An 18,121-nucleotide genomic window follows, 5' to 3' on the forward strand; every position below is an offset into this window, starting at 1 on the left:
TACTTTAAATCTGTGCCCTCTTGTTTTCGATCATTTCTACTCTGACCCTGAAGGGGATGGGGGAAAACAGTTGAGGGAACGGATTGAAATCGTAAGGATAGCTGGCTGAACCTACATCTTATGCCACGCAAGGCTCTGAACGATAAGGATTCCCCTGATTATACGCCCACTCAGCCAGAAAATCCTGGCTCTTAAGCACTCTAGGTGTCATATCCATTATACTGACCGTTAAAGATTGTATAAAAATCACATATGTACCTGCCCACAATATGTGATGAGGGGCCATAAACAAAGCAGTGAAAGGTTTGGTCACTTTTACACTGGGTCTGTATTCAGATAAAGACCACAGGGCCCCAAGATTTCATCCTAGGTCTCGCACAAATCCTCTGAACTAATAGGGATGCTACAAGGGATCCTTCCACCACACACACACACACACACACACACACACACACACACACACACACACACACACACACACACACACACACACACACACACACACACCCCCTCTCTAAAGGCAAAACCAGTTTGGCCAGTGTTCCCACTCCTGACAGTGATCCAAAGCTCCACTGTCGGAAAATCACATATTGAATATCAGATGGCCATGACTGGGCTTTCTGTGATGCCATCCAATGTCAAATAGCAGGCCAATAATCTCTGTTGCCGGTGAGTTCCCCGAGAATAACTGAAGCCCAAGCAAGAATCAAGGCCAGGATCACAAGGGAAAAGAAAATGCAGATTGCAATCCAAAAGGTTGTGAAAGGTTAAGTGAAGCTCTCAGATTCACCAGTTAGGTAAAGGCATCAACGATCATCCCGGTAACCCCATAGTAAAACATAAATACAACAGGGAGCTGGGGTGATCAGAAAGTTGGAATAGCTCCCATGAAGAGACATGTTCATCAGAGACTAGACTGGAATAGCCACATAAATACCATAGCTATCAGAGCACGTCAGAGGCTGGGAATTCTACAGCAAGTAACTACCTCCCCAGTCCCCAAATCCTAGTCACCTTCTAAAAGGCACAAGTCAGTCAGGATTGTGATGGAACACTCTCCACCTGCCTGGATGAGTGCAGCTCCGACAGCTCTCAAGAAACTTGACACCATCTAGGGCAAAGCAGCGTGTTTGATGACTGCCTCATCCACCATAAACATTCACTGCCTCCATTGATGCACAGTAGTAACTGTGTGTACCATCTGCAGGATGCACTGCAGGAACTCACCACATAGAAAGACATAGGCAGTGGGCACACAGGAACACCACCACCTGCAAGTTGCCCTCCAAGCCACACAACCTTGACTTGGAACAGCTGATCCTTCTGGGTTAAAATTCTATAACTCCATCCCTAACTATGAATGTACCAACAGCATATGGGCTCATGGTTCAAGAAGGCAGCTCATCACCACTTTCGCTGGCAATTAGGGATGGGCAATAAATGCTGGCCTAGCCAGCAACACCACATCCCATTAAATCATTTTAAAAATGGTTCCTGAAGATGCTTATATGAAAGACTGTCTTTATGGAAGGATCAGACTTCCTTTCAGTAATATACCTGATACAAATCCCTGCTCACCCCCTTGTAATGGTATAAAACAGCCCTTGCCATAATACATATGGTGCAGATAGCTTTATTCAACTTTGTTCTTTTACTCTGAGTGTATCTGGCATTGAACGTTGATAACTGAAAGTTTGACCCTTGTTTGGTGCTGAGCCAGCTAACCCCAGTGCTTTTGCTGTCCTTTGACACTTCACCCCTTAGCTTGGGGTACGGTGTGCCTACTGCTCTCAATTGCCACACAATATTAGCCAGACATTTGTCCATCTACACAAATGCCACCATTTAACATGGCCAATGTGACGGACTGAGTCAGGGCACAACCACTAGTGGGCTTGGTGACACAGTCTCCAGAGGGATAACTGGACTACACTCACCATTCTGGGTCATCCGTGAAGAATCAAAGGAATGTTGTACTGGGGATGCTTAGCACTTGTTTGACTGTCCCTTAGTGAATGGGAAAGAAGCTGTACTGTCTCAAAACCCAGTGTCTGATGCTACTGACCAGTACTTTTGTTTAAATATACAAGACCACCGAATAGCAATATGAGTTTCATCAGGGTACCAGGATAAAGGGACAGTTCACAGGCTTTCTGCAAGGTTTATTGAAAAAAAACACAGCTCCAATAGAACCCTGTCAAAAAAAAACCAGAAAGGCTCAGGATTATTCCGCGCCGGTTATCAAGCATCACTCCAGCTGCATACTCACGGTTCTTGTGGAACATAACCTTGATCTCTCCAATTGTGGCATTTGGCTCCACCTGTTTTTAAAAGAAATAAGGTCTAGAGTTAAGGAAAAGCAAAATAAGCTCCCATTCTAACAGACACCCACGTGGTGTATTTGTTAAACTAAATTAAGCATGGTGTTGCAGTTCAGATTTTTGAATGCTAGCTACTTAACCAAGGAGTGTATCACACCCGAGTGCATTCCTCAACATCCACACTTTCTAGCAGGGGTGGCAACTTGTAGCTTTGTCAACATCAGCCTCTCCAGCCCTAACAGAGTCTAAATGTGGTTTCAAGTGTCCACAACCTCTTGCAGGGTGGGCCTTAAACCTGCTTCCTGATGTGACATCGGCCAAAAATAAAGTTAGCAGGGCATGTAGATCAGCCCATGCCAGTCCTGCATCTGATATGAAGCGAGAGTTGATCATGGGTTACGGCGGGGGAGGGGGATTGAATGAATCCAGGATCAAGAGAGAAGAGCAGTTTTAAAATCAGCATCATGATGCCAACGAGATTGAGATAAGTCATCAGTCTTCATATCAGTGTGAATCACACACATCAAGGGAGTTTACTTTAGACATTGGCATTGGTGCAGGAACATAGTTGTAAGGGGAGAGGTGAAAAACAAACTCTGCTTGGGCCAGTATCAGCTCCCAAGTACTGAGCAAGCATACTGCAGCCTGCACCAATGAATGCTGAACCTACGAAATCAGACCAGCAACTTGGGAAAAGGGTCACGCAAGAGGAGAAGTACTGTGAAACAGTGAGCTGCCTAGTTTAAAAAGAAAATCACAAACTGAAACTGGCTAGGCTTGAAATAGTTACAACTAACAATGCCCTGGCCAATATTCACCCATATAGCAACAGCTGAAACAAATGGTTTGGCTGCTGCTGTGAATAAACTAGCTCGCATGCTTTCTATAACAAAATCACTTCATTCCCTTCGCTTGCTTTGAAATTCAAGTATTTCAAAAGGGGAAGATCACATTCTCCTTCAGCTGCCTACAAGTTGGAGAAATGCACAAGTTGGGATGACTGACAGCATCAGTTAACTGGCAGCGGATGTTACAACAGCAGACATGTGCTGAGGTGGAACAAAGCTTAGAGGGAGTTGTTGGCGGACTTCTCCAGAAGTTGACCTGCTGGCTCTAAAGTGGCTACTATACAGACAAGAATGGCCCTCTGCTCTGCCAGAAGCAGAGGAAGATAGACTGCATAGCCAACAACAGAAATGGCGACCAACAAAGAGAAAGCTGGTGTCACCAAGCGTACGAGTACATGAGGGTTCGTAAGTTGCATCCATTCTCAGAGCCAAGGAGTATTCCATTTCAATCACAACAAAGCTGTCCTACAAGAGATGGGTGCTGTGTCCTTCCTAGACAGAGGAGAGAAGACTCAATAACGAATCACTCTGCACCAAACACAATTGAAATTTTCCCATCCACTCGTGTGTTCCAACAAAATTAGGACTGCTTGACTGTCTCTTTTCTAAGGCATGTTCTGATCATGCCCACAGTTAGTCACCCACAGAGCCCTTGCTACTTCACGGATGCTGCTACCACTGACTGGCACTTAGTGAAAACCTGCAGGGATGAGGTTAAATCTGAATTGTGATTTTCTTTAGATTTGCATCACTGACCAGCTGCTAACGGAGCTGAAACCAGAATAAACCACTGATGAGGCTTCGGATCCTGCTATTCCCTATAGTTCACCCCCTCACACCTTTGTGAACTAGGCCTGTTCCAGCAGCAACATCCATCTCCATGATACCAGGCACACAGACAACAGTAGTTTCTACATTGTACACTGTATGGACCTGATGTCCTCTGCAATGGGCGCCAAAGACCAAGATCACTAGTTACAAGTGCCCATCTGTCATCATTAGAAATAATGACAGATACTCAGCTGGCAAGGTGAATGTAGGGACAATTTCTAAAGAGGCACTGCAAAGAGCTGATGCCTGGATAGTCTTTCCACTGTGGATATCCACGAAGCTCACACATGGCAAACAGATCACAGTGGCCACAAGGCAAAGCCACACAATCAATTATCGCACCCTCACCGAGACTCCTGGCTGACAGACTGGGCTACCTTGTGTGTGTGTGTGTGTGTGTGTGTGTGTGTGTGTGTGTGTGTGTGTGTGTGTGTGTGTGTAGTGTTTCAGTAATGTACTGGCAGAACAAGTAATAAAAAGAAAGCAGTGCAAATCTAGATTTGTCATAGAATGATGCAGCACTGATAGAGGCCATTCTGTCCACATGCTCTTTTCGTTACAGTTATCCAATTAGTCCACCCAGCCTGCCCTTCCCCCATAGCCCACATGATTTTCAACTATTTATCTGATTTCCTTTTGACAGTTACCACTAAATCTGCTGCTGCCGTCCTTTCAGGCAGCATGGCCCAGCTCATCGTAATTCACTGCATTAAAAAGGCTTCCTCGTGTCAACTGTGGCTATTTTGCCCAGCCCCTTAAGTCTGTGTCCTCGGGATTACTGACCCCCCTGTCACTGGCAATGGTTTACTTTCACTCGATCATTCTACTGCTGTCCCTCAGCCATGCTTTGAAACTTAGACTGTGCCAGGAATCAGTACGCACCAAGACGAAACCCTGATGATGGGTGGTCAGTCATGGTGCGATTTGAGGTGACAAATAGAGAGCTAATTCCCGGTGTGCGGACTCCAGCACAAATGTTCCCATTGTGCTGACAGTGTTTTCAACAAGCCTGGTCACACAGGGCGAATAAACATACATTCCCACTAGTTAGCAGTTTGTTGACAAGTATCTTATTGCCTAGAATTGAGCCTACCTTGTCCAGGAAGGTGAGCTTCTGCTTGGTCCTCGCATCCAGGATCTCCACCTCAAAGAAAACACACGCTTTTTTAGATTTCTTCTGTGATTTCATGGGACGGCCGGGCAGAATCAGCCCGTTAGACAACAGCATGTTTGGTTCTGGCAACATCATGCTCGTACTCATAGTTAATCCAAAGTGCTCTACTTTCTCCTCTCTGAAGGGCGATTTCAATTTAAAATCAAGAATAAAAGAATAAAACTAATACAATTCTCCTGCACGAGGTACAGGGAGCGGTGATAAAACCCAGTTATCTGCAGCTTCAAGACAGGGCAGCTCTAAAAAGGAGCGAGCCGGAGGGGAAGTAACCCGATAGTCCCGGAATGCTAGCTCCTGACAACTCCAACTAAATATAATCCAATTAAACAGCAGGAGAACATCTGGGACACTAAGGGTGAGCGGATTGGAGAAATGTACTCATCAGATTTTATTTGGGAAACAAACCAACTAATTGTGCAGCAGTCAGGACCACCCGTGAGACCTCCCCATGGCCCCTTATGCCAGGAGGCAGCCCTCAGCACCCACTGAAGGGGGTGATGCCTGCGTCAATAGAATGCAGTCCTCGTCAGGAGCTAAGGTGCTGGGCAAGTGCCAACCCATCCAAAACTCAAGAGGATTTTCACTCAGAACAGACATGGGCCATCAGAACATCCAAAAAAAAATCACAGGCTCTCACCAGATGGCAGCATGGAAACAGGCCATTCAGCCCCACTGATCTGTACTCGCATTTACGCTTTACATAAACCTTCCCACAATCCTCCCCACCAACACCTCACCAACCTCTTTTCATTTTATCCGAATAAAAAGGCAAGCGTCTTGGTGCCTGGACTGATTTTCACTGCCTTTGGAGGTGGGGCGGGGAGTGGCAAGAGATAAGGTTTCCATAACATTTTTTCCCCCCTTCAACAAGGTTTTGTTTCCTGCGATTCCGTTCCCAGCTCTCCCAATGATTTACATGGCTGCAGGGGGTCCTGGTATGTTAACAGGTTCATCTGTGATGTCTGCTCTGTTGAATGGTCAGCTGACACTCAACAGTCCAGGGTCACAAGTGGAGAATTTTGCGCACCAACGGCTATTGAAGTATGTGCAGGGTAAACAGAACCTGGCGCGGGGACAAAATGGTGAAGAAATAATGAAATCGAACAGAGCTCAGCCAGCACAATGTGACAGTTATCATCAGCATCAAACACCCCCATTTCAATTACTAAAGGTGAAATGTTCTTCGTTCAAATGCACTTTTTAAACTTCATTCGTGAGACATGGGCCTCGCTGGCTGGCCAACATTTATTGTCCATCCCGAGTGCAGTTGAAAGTCAACCACATTGCCGTGGCTCTGGAGTCATGTGTAGGCCAGATCGGGTGAGGATGGCAGATTTCCTTCCCTAAAGGACAATAGTGAACCAGATGGGTTTTTATGACAATCGACAATGATTGCATGGTCATCAGTAGAACCCTAATTCCAGACATTTTTTATTGAATTCAAATTCCACCATCTGCTGTGGTGGGATTCAAACTGGGTGTCCAGGACATTAGCCGAGTTTCTGGATTAATAGTTTAGCAATAATATCACTCGAACATCGCATCCCCTACTCCACTTTCGCCCAATCATAAATAATCAGATCCTAGAAATTTGCCCTTCATCACCACAGGACTATGGTGACCACAGCAACCTCCCTATACACCAAACCTGAGTATATAGGAGTACAATGTATTAACACATCTCACTGTACTTCACAAGAGTGTTATCAAACAAGATTTGACATGGATCCACATCCAAAAGCTTCGTCAAAGCTAGGTTTTAATGCAGCATTTTCAAGGAATGAGGGGTAGAGGGGCAGATAGGCATTCTGGAGCTTATGGCCTTGGCAGCTGAATACGGCTGCCAGTTGCGCAGTGATTAAAACTGGGAATATGCAATAGGAATGCAGAGATCTTAGTATTGCAGGGTTAGACAAGGTTACAGAGTTGTGCAGGGGAACAGGGTAAGGCCATCCATATTGAGCATTAATAATTCAACTGTGGAGCAGAGAGACAGAATCTTTTGACACAGAGCTACAGAGGACTGAAAAATAAAGAATCCATTTAACTTTCTTTATTTGCATTCTAATTGCATTGTCAGAAAGAATTCAGAGTAACAGATTCAAAGAGCAATCATTTGAATTATCAAGTGTTTTGTGGTAGACAAGACTACTTGTGACAACTTTTAAACTCTTCTGGACTTTCCTTCCCCAGTTCATGAACAATTGTGAGCACGCATGTACCCCCAGTATTTAACTGTGCTGATATATCTTGCCCATTGACTTGTCGAGTGTGAATTTCATGGTCTTGAAGCTTCGTAGAGGGCTATTCTTGACACTGTCGACTCATATCCTGACTCACAACCAGAAATCTGGTTGCATCAGCAACTGTGGACTTCTAGAACTAGGGGGAGAATGCTTTTTAGAATTTCAATGTTGGCCCAGGGCTCTCAAAAGATAAAAAGGACCCTTTGCTGGACATAGATAGTTAAGTCGCGCCCCGATATGGCTGTTTCTGTAGCAGAGCTTTGCAGTCGAGACCCTGAGAAAGTAAACTGATTAATGCGCAAATACTAGCACCTTTATTTGCAGCTGTTAAAACTGAGCTTGGAGCTTAGTCCGTGTCAGTCATATTAATAGTAACCTCAGTCAGGACAAACACAGTGAGCAGTGCACAAAGGGAATAACGACTGTCACACACCCGTCCTTCAGACAGACCAGAGCGTGCAACAGAAATGGACTTTACCTGGAACCCTGGCTTCATATCTTTCGACAAACAGTAAGCTATCCAGCACTTTACTTTATCAGCTAGGACAGATAATGCTTTTTAAAAGGTTGAAGGGGAAATTTTAAGACCAGTATGACACAGTGTACTTGGGTCTCACAAGTAAAGTTTTGACAGCACAGCTCTGTGTTTGTAACATTCAACCCCAGTGTCTGAATAATTTGGATCGGGGCTGGCGGTGGGGTATATTAAGAATAGTAGTCATGATGTGGAGATGCTGGCATTGGACTGGGGTAAACACAGTAAGAAGTCTGACAACACCAGGTTTAAAGTCCAACCAATTTATTTGATAGTAAACTCACAAGCTTTCAGGGTTTGCCCTTCGTCAGGTGAATGGAGAGTTCTGGCCTCAGACAGAGCATATAACAGCACACACAATTTACAGATTACTGATTAAAATGCGAGTCTTTACAACTAACCTGCTATTCAAGTCTTAAAGATGCTGACAATGTGAGTGGAAAGAGCATCATGCATAGGTTAAAGAGATGTGTATTGTCTCCAGACAGCACAGTGAGTGAGGTTTTGCAAACCCAGGCAAGTCATGGGGGTTACAGATAGTGCAACATGAACCCAAGATCCCAGTTGAGACCGTCCTTGTGTGTGCGGAACTTGGCTATCAGTCTCTGCTCAGCCACTCTGCGCAGTCGTGTGTCATGAAGGCCGCCTCAACCGGGATCTTGGGTTCATGTTGCACTATCTGTAACCCCCATGACTTGCCTGGGTTTGCAAAATCTTACTCACTGTGCTGTCTGGAAACAATACACATCTCTTTAACCTATGCATGATGCTCTTTCCACTCACATTGTCAGCATCTTTAAGACTTGAATAGCAGGTTAGTTGTAAAGACTCACATTTTAATCAGTAATCTGTAAATTGTGTGTGCTGTTATATGCTCTGTCTGAGGCCAGAACTCTCCATTCACCTGACGAAGGGCAAACCCTGAAAGCTTGTGAGTTTACTATCAAATAAATTGGTTGGACTTTAAACCTGGCGTTGTCAGACTTCTTACTAGTTTAAGGATAACCAGAGAAATGCTCTGAGAACAGTCACCTTTTAGACAGAACGTCACCCAGTTTTCTGCAGTGAGTCACAACACAGCAAACTCCGACACTTGGCTACACACAAGGCATTGGTGATCTATATGACAGCCTGTGAGAGAGGCAGTATGAAGGTGAAAGAGGAGAAAGAACAATCTCAGCTTTCATTAGATGTGACTGATATTCTGTACTAACTTCCTCCGTAAAAAGTCTGACAACACCAGGTTTTAGTCCAACCGATTTATTTGATAGTAAACGCACAAGCTTTTGGGTTAGTCCCTTCATCAGGTGAATGGAGAGTTCTGGCCTCAGACAGAGCATATAAAGCACAGACAGTTTACAGATTACTGATTAGATTACTGATTATCTAATTACTGATTACTGATAATCAGTAATCTGTAAACTGTCTGTGCTTTATATGCTCTGAGGCCAGAACTCTCCATTCACCTGACGAAGGGACTAACCCGAAAGCTTGTGCATTTACGATCAAATAAATCGGTTGGACTAAAACCTGGTGTTGTCAGACTTTTTACTGTGTTTACCCCAGTCCAACGCCGGCACATCCACATCATGACTAACTTCCTCCGACAGAAACTGTCGAGGTTTAAGCGGCTGCCACTGGGCTATTTTCACTTCCATTCTGTTTGCCTTCCCACAACAAGGTGGTCAGAAGCACTCAGAACAAGCCTCCTGAGCAGATGAAACAGAATAGTGTTTTATCAAAATTAAGATGGTCTAAAGTATTTCCAGCTACTTAAACCTGGGCAGTCTCAGTTAGGGAAAAACACTACATAAAATGTTCTTACGCTGCCTACTGCCGAGCGAGTTACAGAAGTGCTGTAAGAGCAGTCAAGCAAGTAACTTATCTCGCAAACGTGGACTGTCTGAAGCAACTACCGGAAAACTTTAGGAAGCTGACACATTCGGGAGGAACAGGTGATTTTGTATATTCTGTGCCCAAAGCTCAATACTGCTCAGACTTTCCTTGCATCACGTTTGGGTCTGTTGTTGAGCAATTTTTTTTCATGTATGTGTTCATGAGATGTAAATGCCCATCTCTAATTGCCCTAGAGGTGGTGGTGGTGAGCTGCCTTTCTTGAACCACTGCAGTGCATGTGCTGTAGGTATATCCACAGTGCTGTTAGGGAAGAGTTCCAGGATTTTGACCCATAGACAGTGAAGGAATGGCCGATACATTTCTGAGTTGAGATGGTGAGTGACTCGGAGGGGAACCTCGAAGTGGTGGTGTTTCCATATCCCTGCTTCTCTTGTCCTTCTAGATGATAGAGATCGTGGGTTTGGAAGTGTGGTCAAAGGAGCACTGGTGAGTTGCCTTGATGAGTTCTGCAGTATATCTTGTAGACGGTACACTGCTGCCACTGTACGTCAGTGGTAGAGGAGTGAATGTTAAGGTGGTGAATGTGGTGCCAATCATGTGGGCCGCTTGGTCCTGGATGCCACCCCACCTCTGGCCACCTTTGCAAATAGGGTCGGGACTTCTCTTTTGGTGTTGTACCTTTGTGATGCCAATCTCTCATGGTTCAATTCTGAATCATCACTCAGTGAGCAATGCTCTTGCCTGAGTCAGCAGATCATGGATTTAAGCTCCACTTCAGAGCTCGGGCACATATAATCTAGTCTGATAGTGCAGTGCTCCACTGGGACTGTCAGAGGTGAGTGTAGTCACTACTGTAACGTATGAAATGCAGTAATCAACTCATGCAGAGCAAGATCCCGCAGAGCAAACAGATAAACAACCAGGAGTTTCAGTGATGCTCACTAAAACCGGGGGTTAAACATTAGCCAAGACACCAAGAAAAACCTTTCTTCAAGGCGGCAGACAGGGCCTTGCTCTTCCTAAAGACGGAAACATTGGCAGTGCACTGCTCCCATGATACCTCACTGGAGTGAAGTTAATGGTTTGTGCTTAAGAGGGACTTGACCCATCAGCTTCTGACTCAGAGACCAGAATGCCACCCATAGCACCTCATCTGGTATCTGGCAAATACCAGGATTCCTCAATAAGCCTCTGCTCAAAAGCCGTCGTTCTCAGAGTTTATCAGAGCATATCCCAAGACAGCGAATGCCTGAAGCGGTGCCAGTGTATATTTAGCACACTGCAGCAATGTGGTGTTTGATATAGATGAACACAAGATATCAGGTTTATATCTTTGCAGAAAAGGGGCAGAGTTCAATGTACAGACTTATTTCTGCAATTTCAAAGAACGTTTCCATTTATTTGACTTGAGCAGCACAAAGCACACACCCGATTGACTAGTAAACATAGCGACCTTGGGAATTCAACTAATAAATCTTTTTCAAACTCAATTTTAGAGTAAAAGTCAGATTCTGAGATAGAACTACCAGGTGTTTAGCAAGTTAAATAGCCTAGTTAAGCTGATAACTGCCTTAGTGGCAATTAGCTGTCAATCGCCTGAGGAAAGCCCTTGCCTGAACAGGTAGGTTTTGATTACGGTAGCATGAAGCTAAGCTAGAGAGTGACTCTGATGTGAAGATGCCAGCGTTGGACTGGGGTGGGCACAGTAAGAAGTCTCACAACACCAGGTTAAAGTCCAACAGGTTTATTTGGAAGCACGAGCTTTCGGAGTGCTGCTCTTTCCTTAATCAGCTGATGAAGGAGCAGCACTCTGAAAGCTTGTAATTCCAAATAAGCCTGTTGGACTTTAACCTGGTATTGTAAGTCTTCTTAGAGAGTGACTCATCTGCTCTATATGAGAAAGGGACAGTTTAAAGTGCATGGTCAGTAATAGAGACAAAGACCAAGTCAGTCTATTTGGGAATTTGGTCCAAAGTGAGAATGTGATGCAAAAAGGAAAAGAGAATCTTCAGGTTTACTGCAAAAAGTGTGACTTACAATAAGAGTATTAGGAGTTGGGTAATTAAGGGAAGGAAGGGTAAGAGATGCTTTTTTCACCTAACTTCCTCAGCCTTCGGGAAGTGGTCTTATTCTGCCACAGGAAAAGATGATGTTATTTGGTGCTCATCTAGTGAGTGACTGTGATAGACAATTTTGAACTTTCAGAATAGACTAACAACTGGTGACAAGGTTAATAAAGTAAAATATATAACTGAGTAAAATAATCAAATAGTTCATTATAGCACATTAAGGAAGGCAGGACAGATGATGTGTCACACCTGTAGTATGTGAGAGAAGACAGGGGATGTGTCACAGCTGCACTACGTGGGAGCAGGACAGGGGATGTGTTATAGCCTCACTATGTGGGTGCTTCTGGGTGTCAGTTTCATCCAGGATAAATATGTCTGCAGCACAAGTTTGAAGTTCAAACAGCTTTGGCTCAGAGTTTATGAGCTGAAGGCTGAACTACAGACACAGCAATGCATCAGGGAGGGTGTAGTTAGCCGGATTCTTTGTACCAGGAGACAGTCACACCTCTTAGGACATCGTCTTCTGATTTGGTCAGTGGTCAGGGATCGGACAGTGCGACTACAAGTGAGGCAGGTAAAGGGGTTCAGAGAGTAGGAGCACAGGAGCCTCAGTCTTTGCAATTGTCCAATGGGTTTGATGTTTTTTTCAGGTTGTTCGGATAAGAGCGTAGTGGTACAATTTGGTAGGGCGGATGAACTAACTGACTATGGCAACATGGTACAGGAAACCATTCAAGTGGGGAAACAAAAAAGAATGTGGTGACAGTAGAGAATAGTATAGTCAGACGTACTGACACCACTCTCTGCAGCAAAAAGCGTGAGACAGCTATTTTGTCTGCCCAGTGCCAGGAATTGGGACATTGCTTCTGTAGAGGAACTAGAAGTAGGAGGGGGAGGACCCAATTCTCATACTCTACATAGGCACTAACATAGGCAGGACAAAGGAGGAGGTACTGCACAGTCAGTATGAGGAGCTTGGCACCAAATTAAGAAGCAGAACTGCAAATGTCATTATCTCTGGACTGTTACTGAGCCATATGCAGATTGGCAGAGAACAAATCAGATTAAAGAGATATATAAAATATAGGTTGGCATGATAGTACAGTGGTTAGCGCTGCTGCATCACAGCGCCAGAGACCTGGGTTCGATTCCCAGCTTGGGTCACTGTCTGCGCAGTCTGCATGTTCTCCCCATGTCTGCATGCACTTCCTCCGGGTGCTCCGGTTTCCTTCCACAGTCCAAAAGACATGCTTGTTAGGTGCAGTGACCCGAACAGGTGCTGGAGTATGGCAACTAGGGGAATTTCACAATAGCTTCATTGCAGTGTTAATATAAGCCTTACTTTTGACTAGTAATTAAACTTTAAAACATCTGGGACAAGGCGTGTGTGAGACCATCACTGTTATGATTGAGGCAATGTGAGAACATCTCCAAACCCAGCTAACAGGAGACGTCCTGTTATAAAGTACTACAACCAGTTCCATCATTTCAGTGAGGCAGCAGGTAGGAGTGGACTGCTCTTATATGCATGCAGATTCTAACAAAAGACAGAATTTACACACAGGGTCACGTCTCCTTCTGCCCCACTCTCTCCAGTCCTCATTAAGTCCGGAATATAGATATCAGAATACAGGAGCTGTATAGTACGAAGTACCAAAACAAAGTACAAAGTTCTCTGTATCGGCTAGATGTGCAGTCAGAGCAAAGTTGCAATTCACAACAATGAATGGAAGGTGGTTTTTTAAATTTGCTTAACATTAATTGGTCTAAAACAAGGAATCCAGACCTTTTCAGCAGAGAGGCGCTAGTGACCTTTATGAAGGAGTTTTCATGTTAGTAACTATTTTATGGGAGTAAGTCAACTGCCCCACCCAGTGGCAAATCAAAGTACTGTAAAGACAGGAATGAGAAGCATAGCTAAATTACCAATGGATGGATGATACCCAGTGTGCTACACAGCTCAGCTGTTATGACCTTACAGTCTCTTATTTTCTGCCTACAATTTATTCATTTTAGCCACCTTGAGAGGCTATCCAACCTTCACATTATACAACAGCTCCCCACGTTAAAACCCCTCAGCCCTTCAAACATACAAAACAATTCTTCCCCGACAAGTTGGCAAATAAAGTTCTCCAGCCAGAATAATTTTAGAGCCCCATTCACAAATCCAAGCAGCAGTGCTCAAAAGAAAATTAAATAAAAGCATTTTTCCAATGTCCCAATTGTTATTTCTTCCTGACTATTTCCAGGGTCAGGCAGTAGCTCAATTTTCAATGCCTCCTTTGAAGGTCTTGAATCATTGTTTTAGATTACTAGTCTTGAAGGGCGAGCAGCAGTAGCTAAATGCAATGAAGACTATTCAGTCCATTCATTGAAAAAGCCTACAGCCATCCCCACCTCAACCAATTGTTATTCTCTCGAGTTCACCTCCTTTTCCAGAGTACATTGTACACATCCATCACTATGAAGAGCCCCCGAACAGTTATTAAGTTTGCCCTTCACTAAGTTTGGTTCTGTTTTCCCTGATGCTACTGTCGGGGTGTAGGTTGATCTGTTTCACACTAACAAAGCAAAAAAATCCCAACATGCTCCCCTGGAGTGGTTACCAGACAGTAAGTGACACCAAAGAAAGGGACATAAGATACTGGCAAGATTTAAAGGAGTGTCTTATAAAGTTTATTTATTAGTGTCACAAGTAGGCTTACATTGACACTGCAATGAAGTTACAGTGAAAATACCATAGTCACCACACTCCGGTGCCTATTCAAGGACACTGAGGGAGAATTTAGCACAGCTAGTGCAGCTAATCTGCACATCTTACAAAGGAGCTGGGAGGTTCAAGGAGAGAATTCCAGAGTTTAGGGCCAAGGCAACTCTTGCCTGGTCTGCCAAGGGAGGGGATGAAAGAACTAGGAGATAGGCATGTGGCCAGGACTGAAGGAATTCAGAGTTCTCAGTTATCTTTTGGATATGGTTTATTATGTCACAGCCAATTGCTGTCAAAGCTGAAAAAGAGATTTCTCTAATCTCTCCTCGCAATCCTAGCCCCTTTTGTTATTTTACCTTTTAACAAGGGAGTATTGTGATTAGCTAATATACAGGGCCATAGGCTTATACAAGGTAACCAGTGAGTTCTAGCCAGTGTTGGTTGATTCTAGCTGTAATGCGTATTAGTGGAGACTACAGCAGCAACCGAGGCAAAAGCTAAACGAGTGGGACACAGTCTATGTGAGAAGAGAATAACTCGGTTGGTCGTATGGGTGGTGAGGGCACTAAAACTTCAGCAGAGGCACAATAAAAACACACAAAAATAAATCAGTCAATGAAGGGTTGACCAACCACTTCAAATAAAGCAGCAGGCTTCTGCCACGGAAGCAGGTCTCTCGTTAGACTTTCCGAAACAGAGGAAAAAGAATCACACAATTATATTTTCTCACATATATTCACTATTATGTAATTGAAAAAGTGCCACAATCATCCTCACGCTCAGGATAAATGATTGATAAAATGTGAACTTGGCCAACATCTTTTCCTTCCTCTATTGCCGCAATCTTCACTGCCTTTAAGTGGAAGGGGAGGAACTGATTTTAAGTGGAAGGGGAGGAACCCTCTGAAAATACAATACATCCTCAACATTCTCACACCCAATGTGCACAAATCTGGAAACAGATGAACCCACTTCTGGCTCAGATGTAAATGCAACTAAAATAAGCTAATTTTCCAACTCAAATACAAAATATCATTGCTTTGCCAGTTACCGATACATACTTGCAACTACCCCAGCTCGCCCTCCCAACCTTCTCTCTAAGTTGACCACCTCTCTTGATGAAGATGAAGACAATGACTCCCTTGTTGAGGCACAGGGGCAGTTACTGATATAGCCAAGTAGTCCAAGCCTTGCCAACTTCTGTTGACAGACTGTCCCTTCACAGCCACATCACATCCCGGTCCTCACCACTGAGAAGGTTCTGCGTTTGGAAGATCAAATGGCAACTGTCCGGCAATCATTCCCATGACAAAAAACACACCAAGGTCAACTGCAGCCCTACGCCCCTTATCCCAGTCGAATGGAGGCAACACACCACAGAAAGGGAAGCCGACATGCATCCTTCCTGATAAAAATCAACTTACTGCGGATGCTGGAATTTGAAACCCAAAGAGAAAACGCTTGACAAAGGGTCATGTGGACTTGAAACGTCAGCTCTTTTCTCTTCTTACAGATGCTGCCAGGCCTGCTGAGATTTTCCAGCATTTTCTCTTTTGGTTTGCATCCTTCCTAATGTGGACAATTCAAAGCTAATTTGGAATTGCAAGAGAAAGGGAAGCTTTCATTCAGTATTCGGATAAATCAGGTGAGGAGAGTGACTGGCCTCAACATCAAGGCAGCATTTGACCAAACGACGAGTCCAAGACACCCGAGCAAACTGAAGACAATGGGAACCAAGGGGAAAACTGGTCAGAGTCATACCATTAATCAGGCCAGTCACGTAAATGCTGCAAGTGGGGCAATACAGACATTGCAATCAGAGAAAAGGGTCAGATATATTAAATTAACATAGCGACAAGGGAGTGTTAAGGGGTTTAACATCTTTGAAATTGGATAAAGCCCAGACAAAAGAAAAAACAAATTCTTGGCCGTTAAAGGAAGCTAGAGAAGAAATAGCAGAGTCTCTGACCATCAACTGTTAATGCTATTTAAACAGGGAGAAAGAGATAGACCAAGTAATCACAGGCCAGTCAACCCAACTTCAATTGTGGGAAAATTACTGGGAAAAGTTCCGACAGACAGTATAAATATTTGGAAAGTTATGGGTTAATCAAAAACAGTCTTGAAGGATTTATTAAGGGGAGGTCGTGTCTGACTGTATTTTTTGAGGGAACAAGGAGGATTGATGAGAGTATTGCATTGAGTTGTACAGCAGTAAGACAACTGCAGCCTGGGAGCCACGAAGTCCACCAGACATTTTATCGACCGTTGCCCCATGCGCAGGGTTGCCACATTCTGCTGAATTCCATCCCTATAGTTTTTCTCCTACTGGTTTGACTGAAGTGACTGAAAACGCACAGTGAGAGGCACCGTGTCTTTAAGAAATACATTGAAGTCATGTTTCTCTGCAGGATGTTTCTACAGTCCTTGGCAATTTGTTGGCACCAAGTTGTTTGCAGCCGATGTCCTTTATTATTACTGAAGCAGTATAATTAAATAATTGAAAAATTAATTCAATACTGGGTTAATGCAGTATTCATGGATTTAACATATTCCCCTGGGATAGCTGAGTGGAACTTGATTGACAAATTCTGTCATGTGGCTAGGGACAACTATGTTTCACACCAAAGTCCAGTTTTTAGGTTTTTTTCCCTCAGTTGCTGCCAGAAGCTGTGTAGAAGGCAGTGTCTCTCCCTCTCTCTCTCCCCCCAGACACTTGCGGAAAATTCCAAGACTGGGTAGCCTCGGAGTTTTGATCCAACATTTATAGAACCAATTCACATTTGGGTTAAAAGCTGCAAATCCAGCATCACATGAGCATACTTGTTTCTGTGCCAAGTCTGAAGAAGGCTGCATGGCTGTGGGATGGTGTTCAACTTGGAACAACATAGATAGCTAGCTGTTAGGAATTATACTCAGAAACATCCTGCAGAGAATCATGATTACATTATTTCTTAAAGATACAGTACTGGCATACTGTGCACCTGTCACTTCAGTCAAACCGTAGGAAAAAAATTATAGGGGTGGAAACCCTATAAGTGGTTTGATAAAACACCTTGGAGTTTTTGGCTTGGGTCTTAACTGCATAAAGCAAGAGCAAGTGAAGTGAGGCGTGTGCTGATTGCTCACAACATCGACTGTGAGAGCTGTGCCAAGTGTCCAAACTGTAAATAATTTTTTTTGTAAACATTTGAACTTGATTAAGCATTTTCTACACCTCGTTTTGAAATATTTGGCATGTATTAAATTATTTAATCTTATTCACTTAGGGTGGAAATAATGGGGAAGTGGTGAAAGGATTTTCAAGCTGATTATGAACCAGTTAAACTGGTTATGCTCATTCTTCCCCAAGCCAACAAGCCCTGGCATTGAACTTGAATCTGGAGCTTCTGGTCTAATGTAGGTGTACAACTACTGTGCCAAAGATCTCCTGCAGTTCACAGAATACCTAAAGCGCAGATGGGGGCCATCCGGCTCATTGAGCCTGCATCGACAACAATCCCACCCAGGCCCACCTAATCCCCCCCCAGGGG

General features: G+C 44.1%; 1 protein-coding gene across 4 annotated transcripts in view; it reads right to left on the reverse strand.

Annotated features, from left to right (window-relative positions):
- Positions 1 to 18,121, reverse strand: part of tecrb (trans-2,3-enoyl-CoA reductase b) — a 59,533-nt gene that overhangs the window by 32,273 nt on the left and 9,139 nt on the right. For 2 of the 4 annotated variants that reach the window (XM_080216487.1, XM_080216488.1), the window contains exons 2-3: positions 5,094 to 5,144; positions 2,270 to 2,321 (exon numbers count right to left, since the gene is read on the reverse strand). In XM_080216487.1, the coding sequence (XP_080072613.1) occupies positions 2,270 to 2,321; positions 5,094 to 5,144 (103 nt within the window). Of the gene's footprint in view, positions 1 to 2,269; positions 2,322 to 5,093; positions 5,424 to 18,121 lie in introns of those variants that run through there. The other 2 variants (XM_080216489.1, XM_080216485.1) reach the window with 2 other exon arrangements.

This window comes from Carcharhinus amblyrhynchos, chromosome 33, assembly GCF_965287045.1.
Source record: "Carcharhinus amblyrhynchos chromosome 33, sCarAmb.v2.hapA, whole genome shotgun sequence".
Taxonomy (NCBI): Eukaryota; Metazoa; Chordata; class Chondrichthyes; order Carcharhiniformes; family Carcharhinidae; genus Carcharhinus; species Carcharhinus amblyrhynchos.